Source organism: Trichechus manatus, unplaced genomic scaffold (assembly GCF_000243295.1).
Source record: "Trichechus manatus latirostris isolate Lorelei unplaced genomic scaffold, TriManLat1.0 scaffold00079, whole genome shotgun sequence".
NCBI lineage: Eukaryota > Metazoa > Chordata > Mammalia > Sirenia > Trichechidae > Trichechus > Trichechus manatus.
Window position 1 is genome coordinate 12,531,057 of NW_004444015.1, and position 17,504 is coordinate 12,548,560.

Consider the following 17,504-nt stretch of genomic DNA (forward strand, 5'->3'; position numbering starts at 1 on the left):
GGTCTGCAGCAACTTGGGTCCTGGAGGCCAAGAGAGGCCTCTGTGGAGGTACAGTCTGAGGAGCTCAAACCAGGGTTCACTTGTGCCTGGGGATGCACAAAGACAGTCCAAGGTATACGGGACATGGATAGTTTTAAAGGAATCTATTTCCAAATCATCAGCTTCTATACAGTCTCATTCCCAAAACTTCTCTGAAGAAAGCCTTGAAAAAGGTTCTCCTTTTCCACCTCCCTCTCACTACCACGGAAACCCTGGTGGCATAGTAGTTAAGTGCTATGTCTGCCAACCAAAAGGTTGGTAGTTTGAATCTGCCAGGAGCACCTTGGAAACTCAATGGGGGCAGTTCTACTCTGTCCTATAGGGTCGCTATGAGTCGGAATCGACTCGATGGCAACAGGTTTGGTTTTGGTTTTTTTTCTCACTACCACGGAGCCCTGGTGGAGCAGTGGTTAAGAGCTACGGCTGCTAACCAAAAAGTCAGCAGTTCAAATCCACCAGCTGCTCCTTGGGACAGTTCTACTCTGTCCTATAGGGTTGCTATGAGTTGGAATGAACTTGACGGCATCAGGTTTGGTTTTTTTGTTTGTTTGTTTCACTACCACCCTTCTGCCCCTCTTACCTGCCCCGATCTTGCCATGGTGCATTGCCCTGATTAGATTTAGAATCCACACTACTTGGGTATGATCTAATTAAAATAACAAAGAAAACCCTATTTCCAAACAAGATTCCATCCACAGGTATAAGGGTTAGGATTCCAACACATATTTTGAGGGGACACAATTTAATCTAAAACCGAGCCCTTCTTGCTTTGCATTGTTTATTCATTCTTTATTGTTTGTTTGATGTCTGTCTTCCCTCCACATGCTGAGCCTCATTTCTCTGTATTTTTTAGCACTCTACTTGGACTATGGTTGGATTTCTAGCCTCCAGAATTGTGAGAGAATAAATTTCAGTTGTTTTAAGCCACCAAGTTTGTGGTACCGTATTATGGCAGTCCTAGGAAACTAATATAATTATCCAAGTGGACCTGATGTAATCACAAGAGAAAGAGGGTAACAGGAGAGTCAGTGCCAGAGTGATGCAATAAGAGAAACACTCAAGCAGCCATTGCTGGCTTTGAAGATAGAAAGGTTCCATGAGCCAAGGAATGTGGGCACAGGCAAGGAATTGGATTCTCCTTTAGAGCTTCCAGAGAGGAATGCAGTCCTGCAGACACCTTAATTCTAGCCTAGTGAGACCAATTTCAGACTTCTGACCTCTAGAACTGTAAGATGATACATCTGTGGATTTTTTCAAGTCACCAAGGATGTGGTGATTTTGTTATAGCAGCAATAGGAAACTAATACCATGGCAACACTCCTTAAATTTATCTACAGATTCAGTACGGTCCCTATAAAATCCCAGCTGAACTTTTTGTAGAAATTGACAAATTAATCCTGGAACTCATCTGTAAATGCAAGGAACCCAGCATGGCCAAAACAATCTTGAACAAAGAGAACAAAGTTGGAGAACTCACACTTTCTGATATCAAAATGTACTACAAAGCTACAGTAATCAAGACAGTGTGGTACTGGTATAAGAATAGACATCACAGATTAGAGGAATTGAATTTAAAGTCCAGAAATAAACCTTTCTATTTACAGTTAATTGATTTTTGACAAGGATGCCAAAAAATTAGTGGAAATAATTGTCTTTTCTATAAATGGATATCCACATGCAAAAGAATGAAGTTAGACCCCTGCCTCACACCATATAAAAAAATTAACTCAAAATCTACCATAGACCTATATATCAAAGCTAAACTATAAAACTTTTAGAAGAAGGCATAGGACTAAATCTTTATGATCTTGAGTTAGGCAATGGTTTCTTAGATATGACACTGAAAACATAACTACTAAAGAAAAAAATAAATTGAGCATCAAAATTTTTAAATTTCATACTTCAAAGGACACCATCAAGAAAGTGAAAATACATCCTAAAGAATGGAGGAAACCATTTCCAAATCATATGTTTGAGAATGCACTTGTGTCCAGAATATATGAAGAACACTTATAACTCAACAATAGAAAGATAAAAATCCCAATTAAAAAGTGGGAAAAGGACTTAAACAGAAGCTTCTTCAAAGAAGGTGTACAAATGGCCGATAAGCACATGAAAAAAGATCTTCAGCTTTTATTAAGTAGGGAAATGCAAATAAAAACTACAATGAGATACCACTTCACACACACTCCCATTGCTGTCAAGTTGATTCCGACTCATAGTGACCCTATAGGACAGAGTAGAACTTCCCCCATAGGGTTTCCAAGGCTGTAAATCTTTACAGAAGCAGATTGCCACATGTTTCTCCTGAGGAGCAGCTGGTGAGTTCAAACCACTGACCTTTTGGTTAGAAGTCAAGCACTTTAACCACTGTGCCACCAGGGCTCCTTCACACTCACTACGATGACAAAAATTAAAATGATAAGTGTTGTTGAAGACATGGAGAAATTTGATCCATCAAGCATTGTTATTGGGACTGTAAAATGGCGTGGCTGCTTTGTTAAATAGTTTAACAGTTCCTCAAAATGTTAAACATAGCGTTATCATATGTCTCAACAATTCCACTGCTAGATATATACCCAAGAGAAATGAGAACATATGTCCATACAAAACTTTGTACATGAATGTTCATGGCAGCATTAGTAATAATAACCAAATAGTAGAAACAACCCAAGTGTCCATCAATTGATGAATGGATAAACAAAATGGAATACAACAGAATAGTATTCAGCCATAAAAAAGGAGTGACCATGCTACAACATGGACAAACCTGATTACATTATGCCAAATGCAAGAAGCCAGTCTCAAAAGGCCACATATTATATGATTTCATTTAAATGAAATGTCTAGATTTGGGCAAATTCATAAAAACAGGAACTAGATTACTGGGTACAAGAGGCTGGAGGTAGTAACTCCTACAGGGTATGGTGTTTCTTTTTGGTGTGATGAAACTATTCTAAAATTAGATAAAGGTGATGATTGCACAACTCTGTGAATATACTTGTAAAAATGGCATTGTGTCAGAGGTCCTTTAACTTCATGAGGGGGAAGGAGAATCAAGATCAACATCAGCCCAAAGCTGATTCCTACAAAGTGGAGGTCAGACATACCTCCACTCTCTAACCTTTTTACCAATTCTGACATTCGCTATCCCTCCCATGGCACTCTCTACTTCTCTGCTGGGTTCAGTAATTCTTTGCAATGGCTATACAACTCACAGACCATACTCACGATTATGGGATTTATTAGGCTAGTAACAGGTTACAATTCAGCATCAACTTGGAGGTAACAGGATCAACTCAGGATACAGTTCTTCAACCAGGACAGCTTCTTCTCAGCTGCTGCCACTGGGTCCTCCTCTCGGCCTGGGCCCTGAACTCTCAGCCTGGCCTCTGCCCCCGCTCAGGCCTGGCCTCTGCCTGCTTGCGTAAGTGTTACAAAGCTCTTTAGCTCTGCTGGTAAGTGCCCAGACGCACCCCACTCCACCAGGAAGCCTCAGCTTTCTCTCTCCATGGGTTAGAGAGCCTAGCCTGCTGGTCCTGTGTTGCTGCTGTCTGGTGCTGTCTTCAGTGTTATAGCTCTCTCTGTCTCCTGGGTCTAGGAGGTTCTCAGTGCAGGGACCCCAGGTCCGAAGGACGTGCTCCTTTCCTGGCTCTTCTTCTTGATGATAGTGAGCACCCCACCCCACCCCCCACCCAGGATTGGCTCCCTTTAAACCTAGAAGGATGGCAAAACTGACCAATCCCCTACAAGTGTTACATGGACCTTATTTGCACGGCCCCACTCCCACAATTCTTCCATTCTTTATGTCTATGTATACTTTACTTTCTAAGTGTGACTGTCAATCTAAGACATTAAAGGAAGTATTTATACTGAACTTTGGAGTTTTGCCATATATCCACTCCCAAGTTTGTAGTTCTTTGCCTTTGCTGTTTATTCCATGTGCTGGGTTTATTAGGTTAATGTGATTATCAATCCAATGATAAGCAGCATACTCTGGAGCAATAGCATTCATCAGTACTCTACATATCAGAGTGGGATATTTTCCAAAAGGTTTTTTTTTTTTTTTAACTGAGGAAGGTATGCTAGCAGTGGCATTGCTCCTGATACCTTGGTAAAGGTTCTTTAGCAAACAGGACAAAAAAGTCCCATCAGTACTACATAGCAAAGTGCAATGGTCATAAGCAGTAGTCCTGTCAATCTTAGAAGTGGTTCCTGAGATTTTAAACTGTCAGTTTGTCGTACTGTGGGGGCTTTCATGTTGCTGTGATGCTGAAAGCTATGCCATGAGTATTCAAATACCAGGAGGGTCACCCATGATGGACAGGTTTCAGCAGAGCTTCCAGATTAAGACAGACTGGGAAGAAGGACACGGCGGTCTACTTCTGAAAAGAATTAGCCAGTGAAAACCTTATGAATAGCAGTGGAACATTGTCTGATATAGTGCCAAAAGATGAGTCTCTCAGGTTGGAAGGCACTCAAAAGACCACTGAGGAGGAGCTGCCCCCTCAAAGTACAGTCAACCTTAATGACCAGGATAGAGTGAAGCTTTCGGGACCTTCACTTGCTGATGTGGCACAACTCGAAATGAGAAGAAACAGCTGCAAACATCCATTAATAATTGGAACATGGAATGTACAAAGTATGAATCTAGGAAAATTGGAAGTCCTCAACAAGGAAATGGACCGCATAAACATCGATATCCCAGGCATTACTGAGCTGAGATGGACTGGTATTCACCATTTTGAATCAGACAATCATATGGTCTACTATGCCGGGAACGACAACTTGAAGAGGAATGGTGTTGCATTCATCATCAAAAAGAACATTTCAAGATCTGTCCTGAAGTACAATGCTGTCAGTGATAAGACAATATCCATACACCTACAAGGAAGACCAGTTTATATGACTATTCTCCAAATTTACGCACCAACCACTAATGCCAAAGTTGAAGAAACAAGATTTTTACCAACTTCTGCAGTCTGAAATTGATCGAACATGCAATCAGGATACATTGATAATTACTGGTGACTGGAATGCAAAAGTTGGAAACAAAGAAGGATTGGTAGTTGGAAAATATGGCCTTGGCGAGAGAAACAATGCTGAAGATCACATGATAGAATTTTACAAGACCAATGACTTCTTCATTGCAAATACCTTTTTTCAACAACATAAACGGCGACCATACACGTGGACCTCACCAGATGGAATATACAGGAATCAAATCGACTACATCTGTGGAAAGAGATGATGGAAAAGCTCAATATCATCAGTCAGAACAAGGCCAGGGGCCAAATGTGAAACAGACCATCAATTGCTCATATGCAAGTTCAAGTTGAAACTGAAGAAATTTAGAACAAGTTCACGAGACCCAAAGTATGACCTTGAGTATATCTCATGTGAATTTAGAGACCATCTCAAGAATAGATTTGATGCAGTGAACACTAATGACTGAAGACCAGATGAGTTGTGCAAGGACATCATACATGAAGAAAGCAAGAGGTCATTAAAAAGAGAGGAAAGGAAGAAAAGACCAAAATGGATGTCAGAAGAGACTCTGAAACTTGCTCTTGAACGTCGGGTAGCTAAAGCAAATGGAAGAAATGATGATGTAAAAGAGCTGAACAGAAGATTTCAAAGGGTGGCTCGAGAAGACAAAGTAAAGTATTATAATGACATGTGCAAAGACTTGGAGGTAGAAAACCAAAAGGGAAGAACACACTCGGCATTTCTCAAGCTGAAAGAACTGAAAAAAAAAATTCAAACCTCGAGCTGCAGTATTGAAGGATTCTATGGGGAAAATATTATACGACGCAGGAAGTATCAAAAGAAGATGGAAGGAATATACAGAGCCACTATACCAAAAAGAACTGGTCGATGTTCAAGCATTTCAGGAGATAGCATATGATCAGGAACCGATGGTAGTGAAGAAAGAAGTCCAAGCTGCACTGAAGGCATTGGCGAAAAACAAGGCTCCAGGAATTGACGGAATACCAACTGAGATATTTCGACAAACGGTTGCAGCGCTGGAAGTGCTCACTCATTTAAGCCAAGAAATTTGGAAGACAGATACCTGGCCAACTGACTGGAAGAGATCCACATTTATGCCTATTGCAAAGAAAGGTGATCCAACCGAATGTGGAAATTATCAAACAATATCATTAATATCACATGCAAGTAAAATTTTGCTGAAGATAATTCAAAAATGGTTGCAGCAGTACATCGACAGGGAACTTCCAGAAATTCAAGCCAAATTCAGAAGAGGACACGGAATGAGGGATATCACTGCTGAGGTCAGATGGATCCCAGTTAAAAGCAGAGAATACCAGAGAGATGTTTACCTGAGTTTTATTCACTATGCAAAGGCATTCAACTGTGTGGATCGTAACAAATTATGGATAACATTGCAAAGAATGGGAATTCCAGAAGACTTAATTGTGCTCATTTGGAACCTGTACAGAGATCAAGAGGCAGTCATTCGAACAGAACAAGGGAATACTGCGTGATTCAAAGTCAGGAAAGGTGTGTGTCAGGTTGTATCCTTTCACCATAATTATTTAATCTGTATGCTGAGCAAATAACTCGAGAAGCTGGACTATATGAAGAAGAACGGGGCATGAGGATTGAAGGAAGACTCATTAACAACCTGCATTATGCGGACGACGCAACCTTGCTTGCTGAAAGCGAAGAGGACTTGAAGCACTTACTGATGAAGATCAAAGACCACAGCCTTCAGTATGGATTACACCTCAACATAAAGAAAACAAAAATCCTCGCAAATGGACCAATAAGCAACATCATGATTCACGGGGAAAAGATTGAAGTTGTCAAGGATTTCATTTTACTTGGATCCACAATCAACACCCTTGGAAGCAGGAGTCAAGAAATCAAACGATGCGTTGCATTGGGCAAATCTGCTGCAAAAGACCTCTTTAAATCGTAAAAAGCTAAGATGTCACCTTACGGACTAAGATGCACCTGACCCAAGCCATGGTGTTTTCAATCGCCTCATATGCATGTGAAAGCTGGATGATGAATAAGGAAGACTGAAGAAGAATTGATGCCTTTGAGTTGTGGTGTTGCCGAAGAATATTGAATATACCATGGACTGCCAAAAGAACGAACATATCTGTCTTGGAAGAAGTACAGCCAGAGTGCTCCTTAGAAGCAAGGATGGCGAGACTATGTCTTACATTCTTTGGACATGTTATCAGGAGGGATCAGTCCCTGGAGAAGGACATCACGCTTTGTAAAGTAGAGGGTCAGCAAAAAAGAGGAAGACCTTCAATGAGATGGACTGACACAGTAGCTACAATAATGGGCTCAAGCATAACAACAATTGTGAGGATGACACGAGACCGGGCAGTGTTTTTGTTCTGTTGTATGTGGGGTCACTATGTGTCGGAACTAACTTGATGGCACCTAGCAACAACAACAATCCCCACAAGGGTTCCATGCACCTAGCAAAAGTGTCCATTGCCCTTGGTGGGCCATAAGCACCTTATTTGCATAGTCCCACCCAATCATTTTGTGGGAGTCACAAGACCATGGCTAGAAGGGCCATATAAAGTAATCCACTATACCTCAATACTAAAAACCAATCAATTGTACACTTTTAAAGGGAGAATTTTATGTTATGTGACTGATATTTCTATAAAGCTGTTACAAAACAAAGAGAGATAGTCTTAATGAATATCTCCTTATTGCAATATTCTCTCTTCTGAATCAAATCTCTCTTTATCTAAGTCCAAATATGTTTTATTTGACACCGGCATTATCTCAGTCATATTAAAAGTGCATGGAAAGAAGACTGGAAAGAAATATGCATAAATACGTGAACAGTGTCTGACAAGCCAGGTGCCCAATTAATAAAATCGTGTTATAAAGACACAGCAAAACCAACACTTAAGTTGGCTGGATGTGGAGTTAACAGGCTAGAGCTCCTAAACATCCACCAACTGCACCTTAACCTCCTGCACCTCCTTGCATTCCAATCATCCTAAGAACTCCCAAATCCCAGCACCAGGCTCAAACAATGAGCTAATTTATTATGTCACTTATAAAGTCCAGCAGTAGGGCAAAACTCCAGGGCTGGTTAATTCAGGGCTTCAGCCATGCAGTTAAAGGTCCAGCTTCTTTGTGTCCTGCTTTGTTATCCTCCAAGCATCAGCTTTGACCTCTATCCAGCTTCCCCAGCCTTCAAAACACACAAGACAGTGTCCAGCGGAAGTAAAGCCTCTCTTTTGTTGAATGTCTCTCTTAGGAATGAAGTACCTTTGGCCAGAAACCTCTGCCCCCACCCTCCAGCAAACTATCCTATCCTATTGCATGGATCATCATTGCATCGTTCACCCAGGAATAGGAGCACCTTGCTTATCTGGGACCAATCAGGACCTCCCTTGAGAGAACAATCATTGTCACTGACCTAGAATCAACACGCCTATCTTTGTGGTCCACTTTATAACAACTAATGTTTCAGGGGAATGCTGGACCACACAATGGCTGGCCATTTATTGTTTCAGGGAGTCATAATTTTTTTCTCTTCCTCCAAGCCACACTTTGAGAGGATTATTACCTCTTTCCTAAGAACAGGGGTCTTGAAAATGATTCTAGGGCTCTCATTAAACACATAGAGGTGCTCAGACTGAAGAGTAATGTGAAGCTGTGGATTAGGATTCATCGTGCATTTGTACATGTTTCAATTAAATCAGTGAAACTGGGAATTCAGAATTTAAATTTGGAGAAGTTCTTAACATTTTCTGCGTATACTATTTTTCTGCACATGTTAGGATTTCCACGGAATATCTATTCAAGTCCCCATTTCAGCTTCACCTCAGAGATAACTCTGAAATATATGCAGCATATTATTGGAAAAGTCAAGGTCACACAGCAAGTGGTTGAGCTAGGACAGTCACCCAGTTACCCTGGCTGCACCATCCAAGCCTGGCACGGGCAAAGGGGGAGGGCGGGTGCTGCCAATGGAACATGGAGAGTGATGACGCCTGCCTCCTCCTCCCCGAGGGTCTCCACTCTGTGTAGGGCGGAACCTTTAGGCTGTGGTAGGGGGTGCTGTCGGAAGGTTCCTGGGTACGGACCACGGCCCTGATGGAGTGCGTGGCACTGTTCATGGCCGCTAGAGAGGTGAGCGTATAGTACGAGGCCCACAGGTGGTGGGGGCTGGGGGAGAGGGAGGGCTTACTGGTTGTTCCCATTTGCAGTGTTTTCTGCATAACTTTCCAGAGGGCCCCGTCCCCCGTGGCGAACTTGTCTTTAGTCTAAGAATTTCAGTGTGTTCGGTTGGGAGAACTTATTGCGAAACACGAGGCTTGCCGCCCGCCCTTGCGGGGAGATGGAAAATTCTCTAGAAGTGGACAAAGTTAGCCTTGGGTAGGGTCATCAGTGCTTTAAAAAAATCCCAAGGCAGTTAGGTGTGGGATAATCTTTACCCGGAGCTCTTTGTTCTGACTTTTAATGCCTTGCTTTGGCCCTTTTGCCATATAACCCCGGGGTTCGAGAGTAGATATTTTAGGCAATGCTCTTGGTGTGGCAATAAACGTGTATTTAGTGAGGTAAGACTAGAGAGTCTTTATTTCTCCAGTTTTAGCAGTTATACTTAAATGTAAAGCTCTTTGGTTTATATACTTAGTTTGTTTATACCTTCAATTTCTTTTCAAAAAAAATTTTAATGAAAAATTTCATTTTTCAAGTCCAAAGAGTGAACGGTATACACATGTATACCTACCATATAGGTTCAAATCTTGGTAACATTTTGCTAGATTTCTTTTTTATATCTGCATGTGCATATGCGGTTTTGCTTGTTTGTTTTGTTGCTGTAAAATTTGTAGGTAAATTTCAGACACCTTGACACTTATTACTTTAACATTCATCTTTACATGGAGGCTGATCAAGCATCAAATTAAATAATTTGCCTTATGTAGTCTACTCTTGTTCTCTCTTCAACCCCCTACCAAGGAGATTACAGACATTTATAAGAAGATTCTTTACATGCAGGTTTGCTTGTAACCCCCTTTGTTCCTTGCTACAATCTGCCTTGAATTACAAAACTCATCTCCTTGAGCAGCCTGAAAGCCCCCTGAGGGCAGAGACCCTTGCCTACTGTCTTTGTTATGCATTTTTGTGCCCAGCCCTGTGAATAGTAAAGGGGAATCCCTGGGTGTCGAAAACTGTTAAGCGCTTGACTGCTAACAGAAAGGTTGGCGGTTTGAGCCACCCAGAGGCACCTTGAAAGAAAGGCCTGGCAGTCTGCTTCCAAAATCTACTCTGACACACATGGGTTGGAATTGACTCCATGGCAACTGTTTGTTTGTTTGTTTTTTAAATAGTAAAGGTTTTAGGAGTGAGTGGAACAGGCATGTGCAATTCCATTTTGTAGAGGGTGGCCTTGATTATTGCTGAGGACAAACGCCCCTTAAACACACGGAGGTGCTCATACTGCCTGAAGAGAGTAAAGTGGGGCTGCGGGTTAGAGTTTAGCGTGCATTTATACTCGTTTCAATTAAATCAGTGAAGCGGGGAATTCAGAATTTAAATTTGGAGAAGTTCTTAACATTTTCTGCATACACTTTTTCTGCAAATATCAGGATTTCCATGGTATAGCTGCTAAAGGCCCCATTTCAGCTTCTGGTTCAGCTTTGGCAATTTCACCTCCATTGACTAAAGAATAAATAGGATTATCCAGGAATTCCAGCCTTTCTCAACTGAATCCCAGACTGTAGTGGGTATTGGTGGTATAACTGACAGGTACTAAATCACCTTTCATCGACCATGTCAACACGTATCAAAGATGAAGCATAAGCAAAGTCATTATCATGTGTTTGGGGGAAAATTGTAATAGGATCACTTAAAATGAACTTGTTAAAATTAATAATGTGAGGCACCTTTGGTAATATCAGTTTTAAAAGAAATTAATTACATTGGTACCTACTTGCAAATGCAGCAGTATTCCTAACAACTGAGTGGCAATTTATTTATTTTAGGTTATTTTTTTTTAAGTTCTGCTCTTCATAGAGTCTAAGATGCACATTTATATTTTCTGAAATTGGGATGCATCTTGTAGTCAGTGTGTTAAGAAAGCAATGATGTACATTTTAATTGAAAGTGGTTTTTTTTTTTTTTTTACCTAAAATAAGTATATCTTGCAACTTATGTAGTTAGATTTGATAAAATTCAGTATACAGGTAGTCCCTGGCTTACGAATGAAATTCGTTCCTGTATCTTTAAGTCTTTAAGTCGAATTTGTAGGTAAGGCGAAACAGGTACATCTGCTTCCTATTTAGCCTTACTTTAGTGCCGGAAGGAGCCCTGGTGGCACAGTGGTTAAGCCCTATGGCTGCTAACCAAAAGGTCGGCAGTTCGAATCCACCAGCTGCTCCTTGGAAACCACATGGGGCAGTTCTGCTCTGTCCTATAGGGTCACTATGAGGCAGAATCGACTTGACGGCAACGGATTTGGTTTGTTTGTTTGGTTTTTTCTGGGGGGGGAGGTTTAGTGCAAGAAAAAGCTTGAAGACTTTTCAGTGACTTAAAAGCTGCACGTGCAGCAAGTGAAGGTGATTGTGATGAAGAATTTGTTGCGAGTAGGGGTTGGTTTAGTCATTTCAAAGTGAGAGCAAATTTACATGACATTAAAGGGCAAGTACGAGTTTGAGTTGTCCTTAAGTCTGACATTTCCTGTAAGTCTGACGTTCGTAACCTGGAGACTGCCTTTACCATTAAAAAGCATGATGCCATTTTGCTGCTTGCAGTTACCTGACTTTCTTACGTAGAATCTGGTCTTTTAGCATCATTTAGGGATTTCAAGTGGTTTTAGAAATTCATTTACTTTTTATTACTTTCTGTATATAGCTAGATATAGATGCCTGTAGTAAGCGAGGATGGCGAGACTACGTCTCACATACTTTGCGCATGTTATCAGGAGGGATCAGTCCCTGGAGAAGGACACCATGCTTGGTAAAGTAGAGGGTTATCAAAAAGGAGGAAGACCCTCAATGAAATGGATTGACACAGTGGCTGCAACAATGGGCTCAAGCATAGCAATGATTGTGAGGATGGCGTAGGACTGGGCCGTGTTTTGTCCTTTTGTACATGGAGTTGCTATGAGTCGGAACCGACTTGACGGCACCTGACAACAACAACAGCAGTAAGCAAGACACTTTGCTAAATTCTTTGGAGAGTACAAGGTGACTTGGGATTTGTCTTTTTCCAAAAATCTTTTAAGAGTGTATGTTGTAATTTTCCTAATATAGTTAACTGATCAAAGTCATCATTTAGAAGGACACATAAGTATCTTAAAAAAAAAAACTGTTGCTATTACATAAAAAGGGAATGTTAGCTAAACCTGCTGTTTTCATCTTAGCAAAAGGGCAAGAATTGATTAATTCTTTGTGGTTAATTGTGAGATTTTTTTCTTTTCAGTCCCTTGACCTAAAAAAAACTAAAACCACACCCATTGCTGTCAAGTTGATTCCGACTCATGGTTACCCCATGTGTTACAGAATAGAACTGAGCTCCATAGGGTTTTCTCGGCTGTATCGTTATGGAAACAGATTGCCAGGCCTTTCTTTCATGGTGCTGCTGGGTGGGTTCGAACTGCCAACCTTTCAGTTAGTAACTGAGTGCAAACCACTTGCACCACCCAGGGAACCTCAGTCTAGACAGCCTTCAGGTTCCCTTTATCGTCACTAAACTTTAGGCAGGCTTCTTTCTGACTCTAGGCCCTTTACATCCCTCTGTCCCTGGCCCTTACAGAATCTGGATGGAACATGTTCCATCTGCCTTAACAGTAAGGTCAGGAGATAACGCCATGTGATCAACACACACCATTGCTTAACCTCCCCCTAATGTCCTCCAATACTTTTCTATTAGCTCATCAGTCATTTAAAACCTTCCCACCCTCTGCTTCAGTGAAGTTGAGTTCAGATGTAGTTCTGGCCTCTCTCCCCTATTTCAGTAGCCTTGAATAAAGTCATCCTTGCCTGTTTAACGTTGTCTGGTGCAATTTTCTTTGACAGTTCTAGTGTTGTGACTTGCATAGGATTGGATTTATAACTGGACCCCCAGACCTCTCACCCAGGACCCCAGGTGCACACCACTGAAGTCTTTGTCTTCACTCCTTATTAATTGACTCTTGACCCTCTGCTCCAGACTTCCCTCCGTGGAAGCACGGTAAATAAAGACTTGACTTTGATTCTTTTGATTTTTAGAGTACTCTTTTTGTATACTGAGATCACATTTGTTTTTTATTTGATCCTTTGTTTCAAAATGGGAAACTCTCACTCGTTGGGTCCTCCCTCCTTCCAAAACACCCACTGACTACATGCTCTGCCACTGTGGTGCTAGCTCTGTCCTCTTTCTTTCTCAATGACATGATCTCACTAATGACTCCCCAAAACTGTAATGGCTACTTTGGGGCTCCTGGGATTTGCCTACACTTGGAGAAAAAGGGCTCCAAGATTTTTGACTCTCAGTAGTCTGCTTACATTTCTTGACATGAGGAAGCCAAGAGAAGAGAAACTAAATCTAACTTAAATCAGACCATTACAGTTTTATAAGAATGCATTCAGAAGTCCTTTGACCCTCCCTCTCCACCATCCGTACTTCCTTCTTTATCCCCTTCTGACCTCTCTCCTTCCAGAGTCCTTCCATATCCTGGACCTATCCCAGATTGGCCTTCTCCCCGCCAAGCCCTTATACTCTGTCCTCCCTGAACTCCTGCTTCACTTCCTCCATTTCCTCTTACAACCCAGTTCCCTGGGCGACCTCCCCCTCATCCAGTGATCTCCCCCCACTTCTTCCATCAAAGAGATCATTTTTAAAACTTGGGCTTGATCAGAACTAGATGCTATTGTCAAGGACTTCCCCAGTCCAAAGAAGGAACGAAAAAATTTCTCCAATTAATTGAGAATAGTATTAGGGACTTACTCTCCCAGATTCCCTGATTTGTATCAACTTACTCATTTGTTGGTAGGCCTGGGAGGTACAACTCTTTGGTTTGAAAAAGCCACATAGGCTACTATTGAAGATGACCTTAAAAGGTCACAGACTACTCCCAATTCTTACGAAAAAGCCTTAGGTGAAAAATTACTAGGAGCTAGTAATAAAAATTCATTTATTTTTAAGAATAATGTTGCTTTATATTACTCTGTATGTATAGATGCCTGTAGTAAGCAGGGCACTTTTCTAGATAGCTTGGAGAATACAAAGTGACTTGGGATTTGTCCTTTTCCAAAAATCTTTTGAAAATGTATGTTGTAATTTTCCTAATATACCTAACTGATCCAAGTCATCATTTAGAAGCACATGTAAGTATTGTTCTAAAGGACTGTTGCTATTGCATAAAAAGGGAATGCAAGGTCACCCTGTTTTCTGCTTAGCAAAAGAATGAGAATATTGATTAATTTTTTTTTTTGGCTAATTTTGAGGTAGTTTTCTTATATGTGAGTTTTGTTTTGTTTTGTTTTTGAGTTCCTTAATGTTCCCTCCAGCTTGACTAAACTTTAGGCAGGCTTCTGTCTGACTCTAAGCTGCTTATCTCCCCCTCTCCTTGATCCTTACAGAATCCAGAGGAACACGTTCCATCTGACCTTAACAGTAAACTCAGGAGATAAGCTCATGTGATGAACTCACCATTGCTTAACCTAACCCTAACGTCTTCCAGTACTTTTCCATTAGTTCACCCTAGTCCTTAAAAACTCTCTTGCCCTCTGCTTTAGCAGAGTTGAGTTCAAACTTACTTTTGTTTTCCTTCCCTTATTGTGGTAGCCTTGAATAAAGTCATCCTTGCCTGTTTAACATTGTTTGGTGCAGTTTTCTTTGACAGCCTTTACCATGCCTTGTTGTCTGTTCTTCAGTTTTTGAATGACTGTCTTTAGTGTCTTTAGCCCGTAGAAATTTAAACAAATGTCATCCGAAGACCTAGAGGCTCAGGAAGATGAATTGCTGGCATTGGCAAGCATTTATGATGGAGATGAATTTAAAAGAGCAGAGTGTATCCGAGGTGGAGAAATCAGAATCTACTTGGATTTGCCACAAAATTTCAAGATATTTGTGAGCAGTAAGTCAATTATGTACTCTTATTTATTTATTATAAAAGCTTTATCAAGATATAATTATCATACCATACAATTCACCTATTTAAAATGTGCAAGTGAATGCTTTTTAGTAAAATCACAGACTTGTGTAACCAGTGCCACAAACTTTCAAAAGTTTAAACATAGAGTTACCACATGGCCCAGTAATTCCACTCTTAAGAATATACCCAAGAGAAACGAAAACTTACGTTCAGACAAAAAACTCATGCACAAATGATCATATCAGCACTATTCATAATAGCTAAAATGTGGAAACAAATGTCTATCAGTTGATGAATGGATAAAATAAAACGTGGTCTGTCAATACAGTGAACTATTATTCAGCTATAAAAAGGAATGAAGTAATGATACATGCTACAACAGTGATGAACCTTGACAGAACTATGCTAAGTGAAAGACGCCAGACACAAGGGGCTACATATTGTATGATTCCACTTATATGAAATGTCTAGAGTAGGGTTGCCAAGTGCTGGAAAGAAGGGGTAGTTGGGTGTAAGTGCTAATGCAGTTAGGTTTTTTTGCAGGGGGGCTTGACAAAATATTCTAAAATCAGATAGTGGTGCACAATTCTGCGAATATACTAAAACTCACAGAAGTGTACACTTTAAAAGGATTAATTTCATAGTATGTGAGGTATATCTCAATTACAAAAAAGAAAATGTTATGTCTGTTATGACTTTTATTCCGCTTAGTTTATTTTGAAGTGCTTCCAAGAAGACTTCTTTTTTCCTAAGGGATTGGCAGTGGGATTAAAATTTGAGGGTGGATTGTGCTTTGGTGGAGGATTTTTCCCATCTATTGGGAGAGTTAAGCCTTTCCTGAGCACTGCTTAGCACTCAATTGTCGACCAACCAATCCTTTGAATCTTTGTTTTTGGTCCAGGCAATCCAGCAGATGATCTCCACAATAATGGCAACGAATATGTGATTTGCTTTCTGCCTCCCCTTGTGCTGAACTTTGAACTGCCGCTGGATTATCCATCCAACTCCCCACCTACATTCACCCTTAGTGGCAAGTGGCTGTCACTGACCCAGGTTAGAATCTAACTTCAATAATTATTTTTCAAACCCATTTTTAGGTACTTAAAAGAAATCATCCTTTGTTGAAGACAGACCTGATGATCTTAAATTCAGTGCATGAAAAAAATAGAATTTGTGGTAGGTGGAATTTCTGGGAATGTCCCCCAAGATTTCACATCCCCTAATCTCCAAAATTCGATACCCCGGTAGTTCCCAAAACTTGTGACTGTGTTATGTTATGGAGCATAATTGATTTTAAAAAGCAGAGATCATCTGGGTGGGTCTAATTAATCATCAGTACCAGTACCAGTTGCTGTCACGTTGATTCCAACTCATGGAGACTCCATGTGTGTCAGAGTTTAACTGTGCTCCATAGAATTTTCAGTGGCTGATTTTTTGGAAGTAGATTGCCAGGCCTTTCTTCTGAGGTGCCTCTGGGTGGATTTGAACCACCAACCTTTTGGTTAGCAGCTGGAAACTAAACTGTTTGCGCCACCCAGGGACTTACCTAGTTAATTACATGGGCCCTTAAAAGCAGAAGACTTCCTTCGGCTGGTGGCAGAAGAGGAAGAAAGTATAGGAAGGCAGGAAGAAAAGGCAATAGAGGAAGTTAGAGAGGTTCAAAGCATGAGAAGGATGTGACATGCCGATGCTGCTTTGATGATGGAAAGGGCCCCATAAGAAGGAATGTGGGTGGCTTCTAGGAGATGAAGGTGGTTCCTGGCTGCCAGCCAGCAAGGAAACAGCAATCTTAGACCTATAACCATGGTAACTGGATTCTGCCAACAAGCTGAATGAGCTTGGAACTGGGATTCTTCTCCAGAGCCTCCAGATGACAGGCCAGCACGGCTGACACCTTGAATGTGAGCCATTGAGCAGAGAACCCCCTTGAATCCGCATTACCTTTTGATTGTTTAACCTGAAAAATGTGAACTTTGCCTATGAAAGTCAAACTCTTTTGGGGGCTTGTTATGGGTCTAAACGTAACAGCAGTATTTTCAGTTTTATTTTGAATCATTATTCCAGGGTACCTAGACGGCTAGAATAGCAAACAATCTGAAACACTCCATTGTAAAACAATTTCTCTTGTTTCTGTTTAAGATGTATACTTATATTAAAATAAAACAAGTAAATGAAGAAAAATACCCCATTGGCAGTATTCTTATTTGAATTATTCTAAATCTGCACTTGCAGACTCTTTCCATCATTTCTCTGTTTTTTTTTTTTTTTATCGTACTTCAGGTGAAAGCTTAAAGAACAAATAGTTTCTCATGAAACAGTAGTACACATATTGTTTTATGACATTGGTTAACAACCCCACAACATGTCAACCCTC

The 17,504-nt window shown here is 40.8% G+C and overlaps 1 protein-coding gene across 1 annotated transcript in view; it reads left to right on the top strand.

Annotated features, from left to right (window-relative positions):
• The first annotated feature begins 14,958 nt into the window (after positions 1-14,958).
• Positions 14,959-17,504, top strand: part of LOC101342513 (E3 ubiquitin-protein ligase RNF14-like) — a 7,881-nt gene continuing 5,335 nt past the window's right edge. The window contains exons 1-2 of the mRNA XM_004380973.1: positions 14,959-15,112; positions 16,032-16,183. Of these exons, the coding sequence (XP_004381030.1) occupies positions 14,959-15,112; positions 16,032-16,183 (306 nt within the window). The remainder of the gene's footprint in view (positions 15,113-16,031; positions 16,184-17,504) is intronic.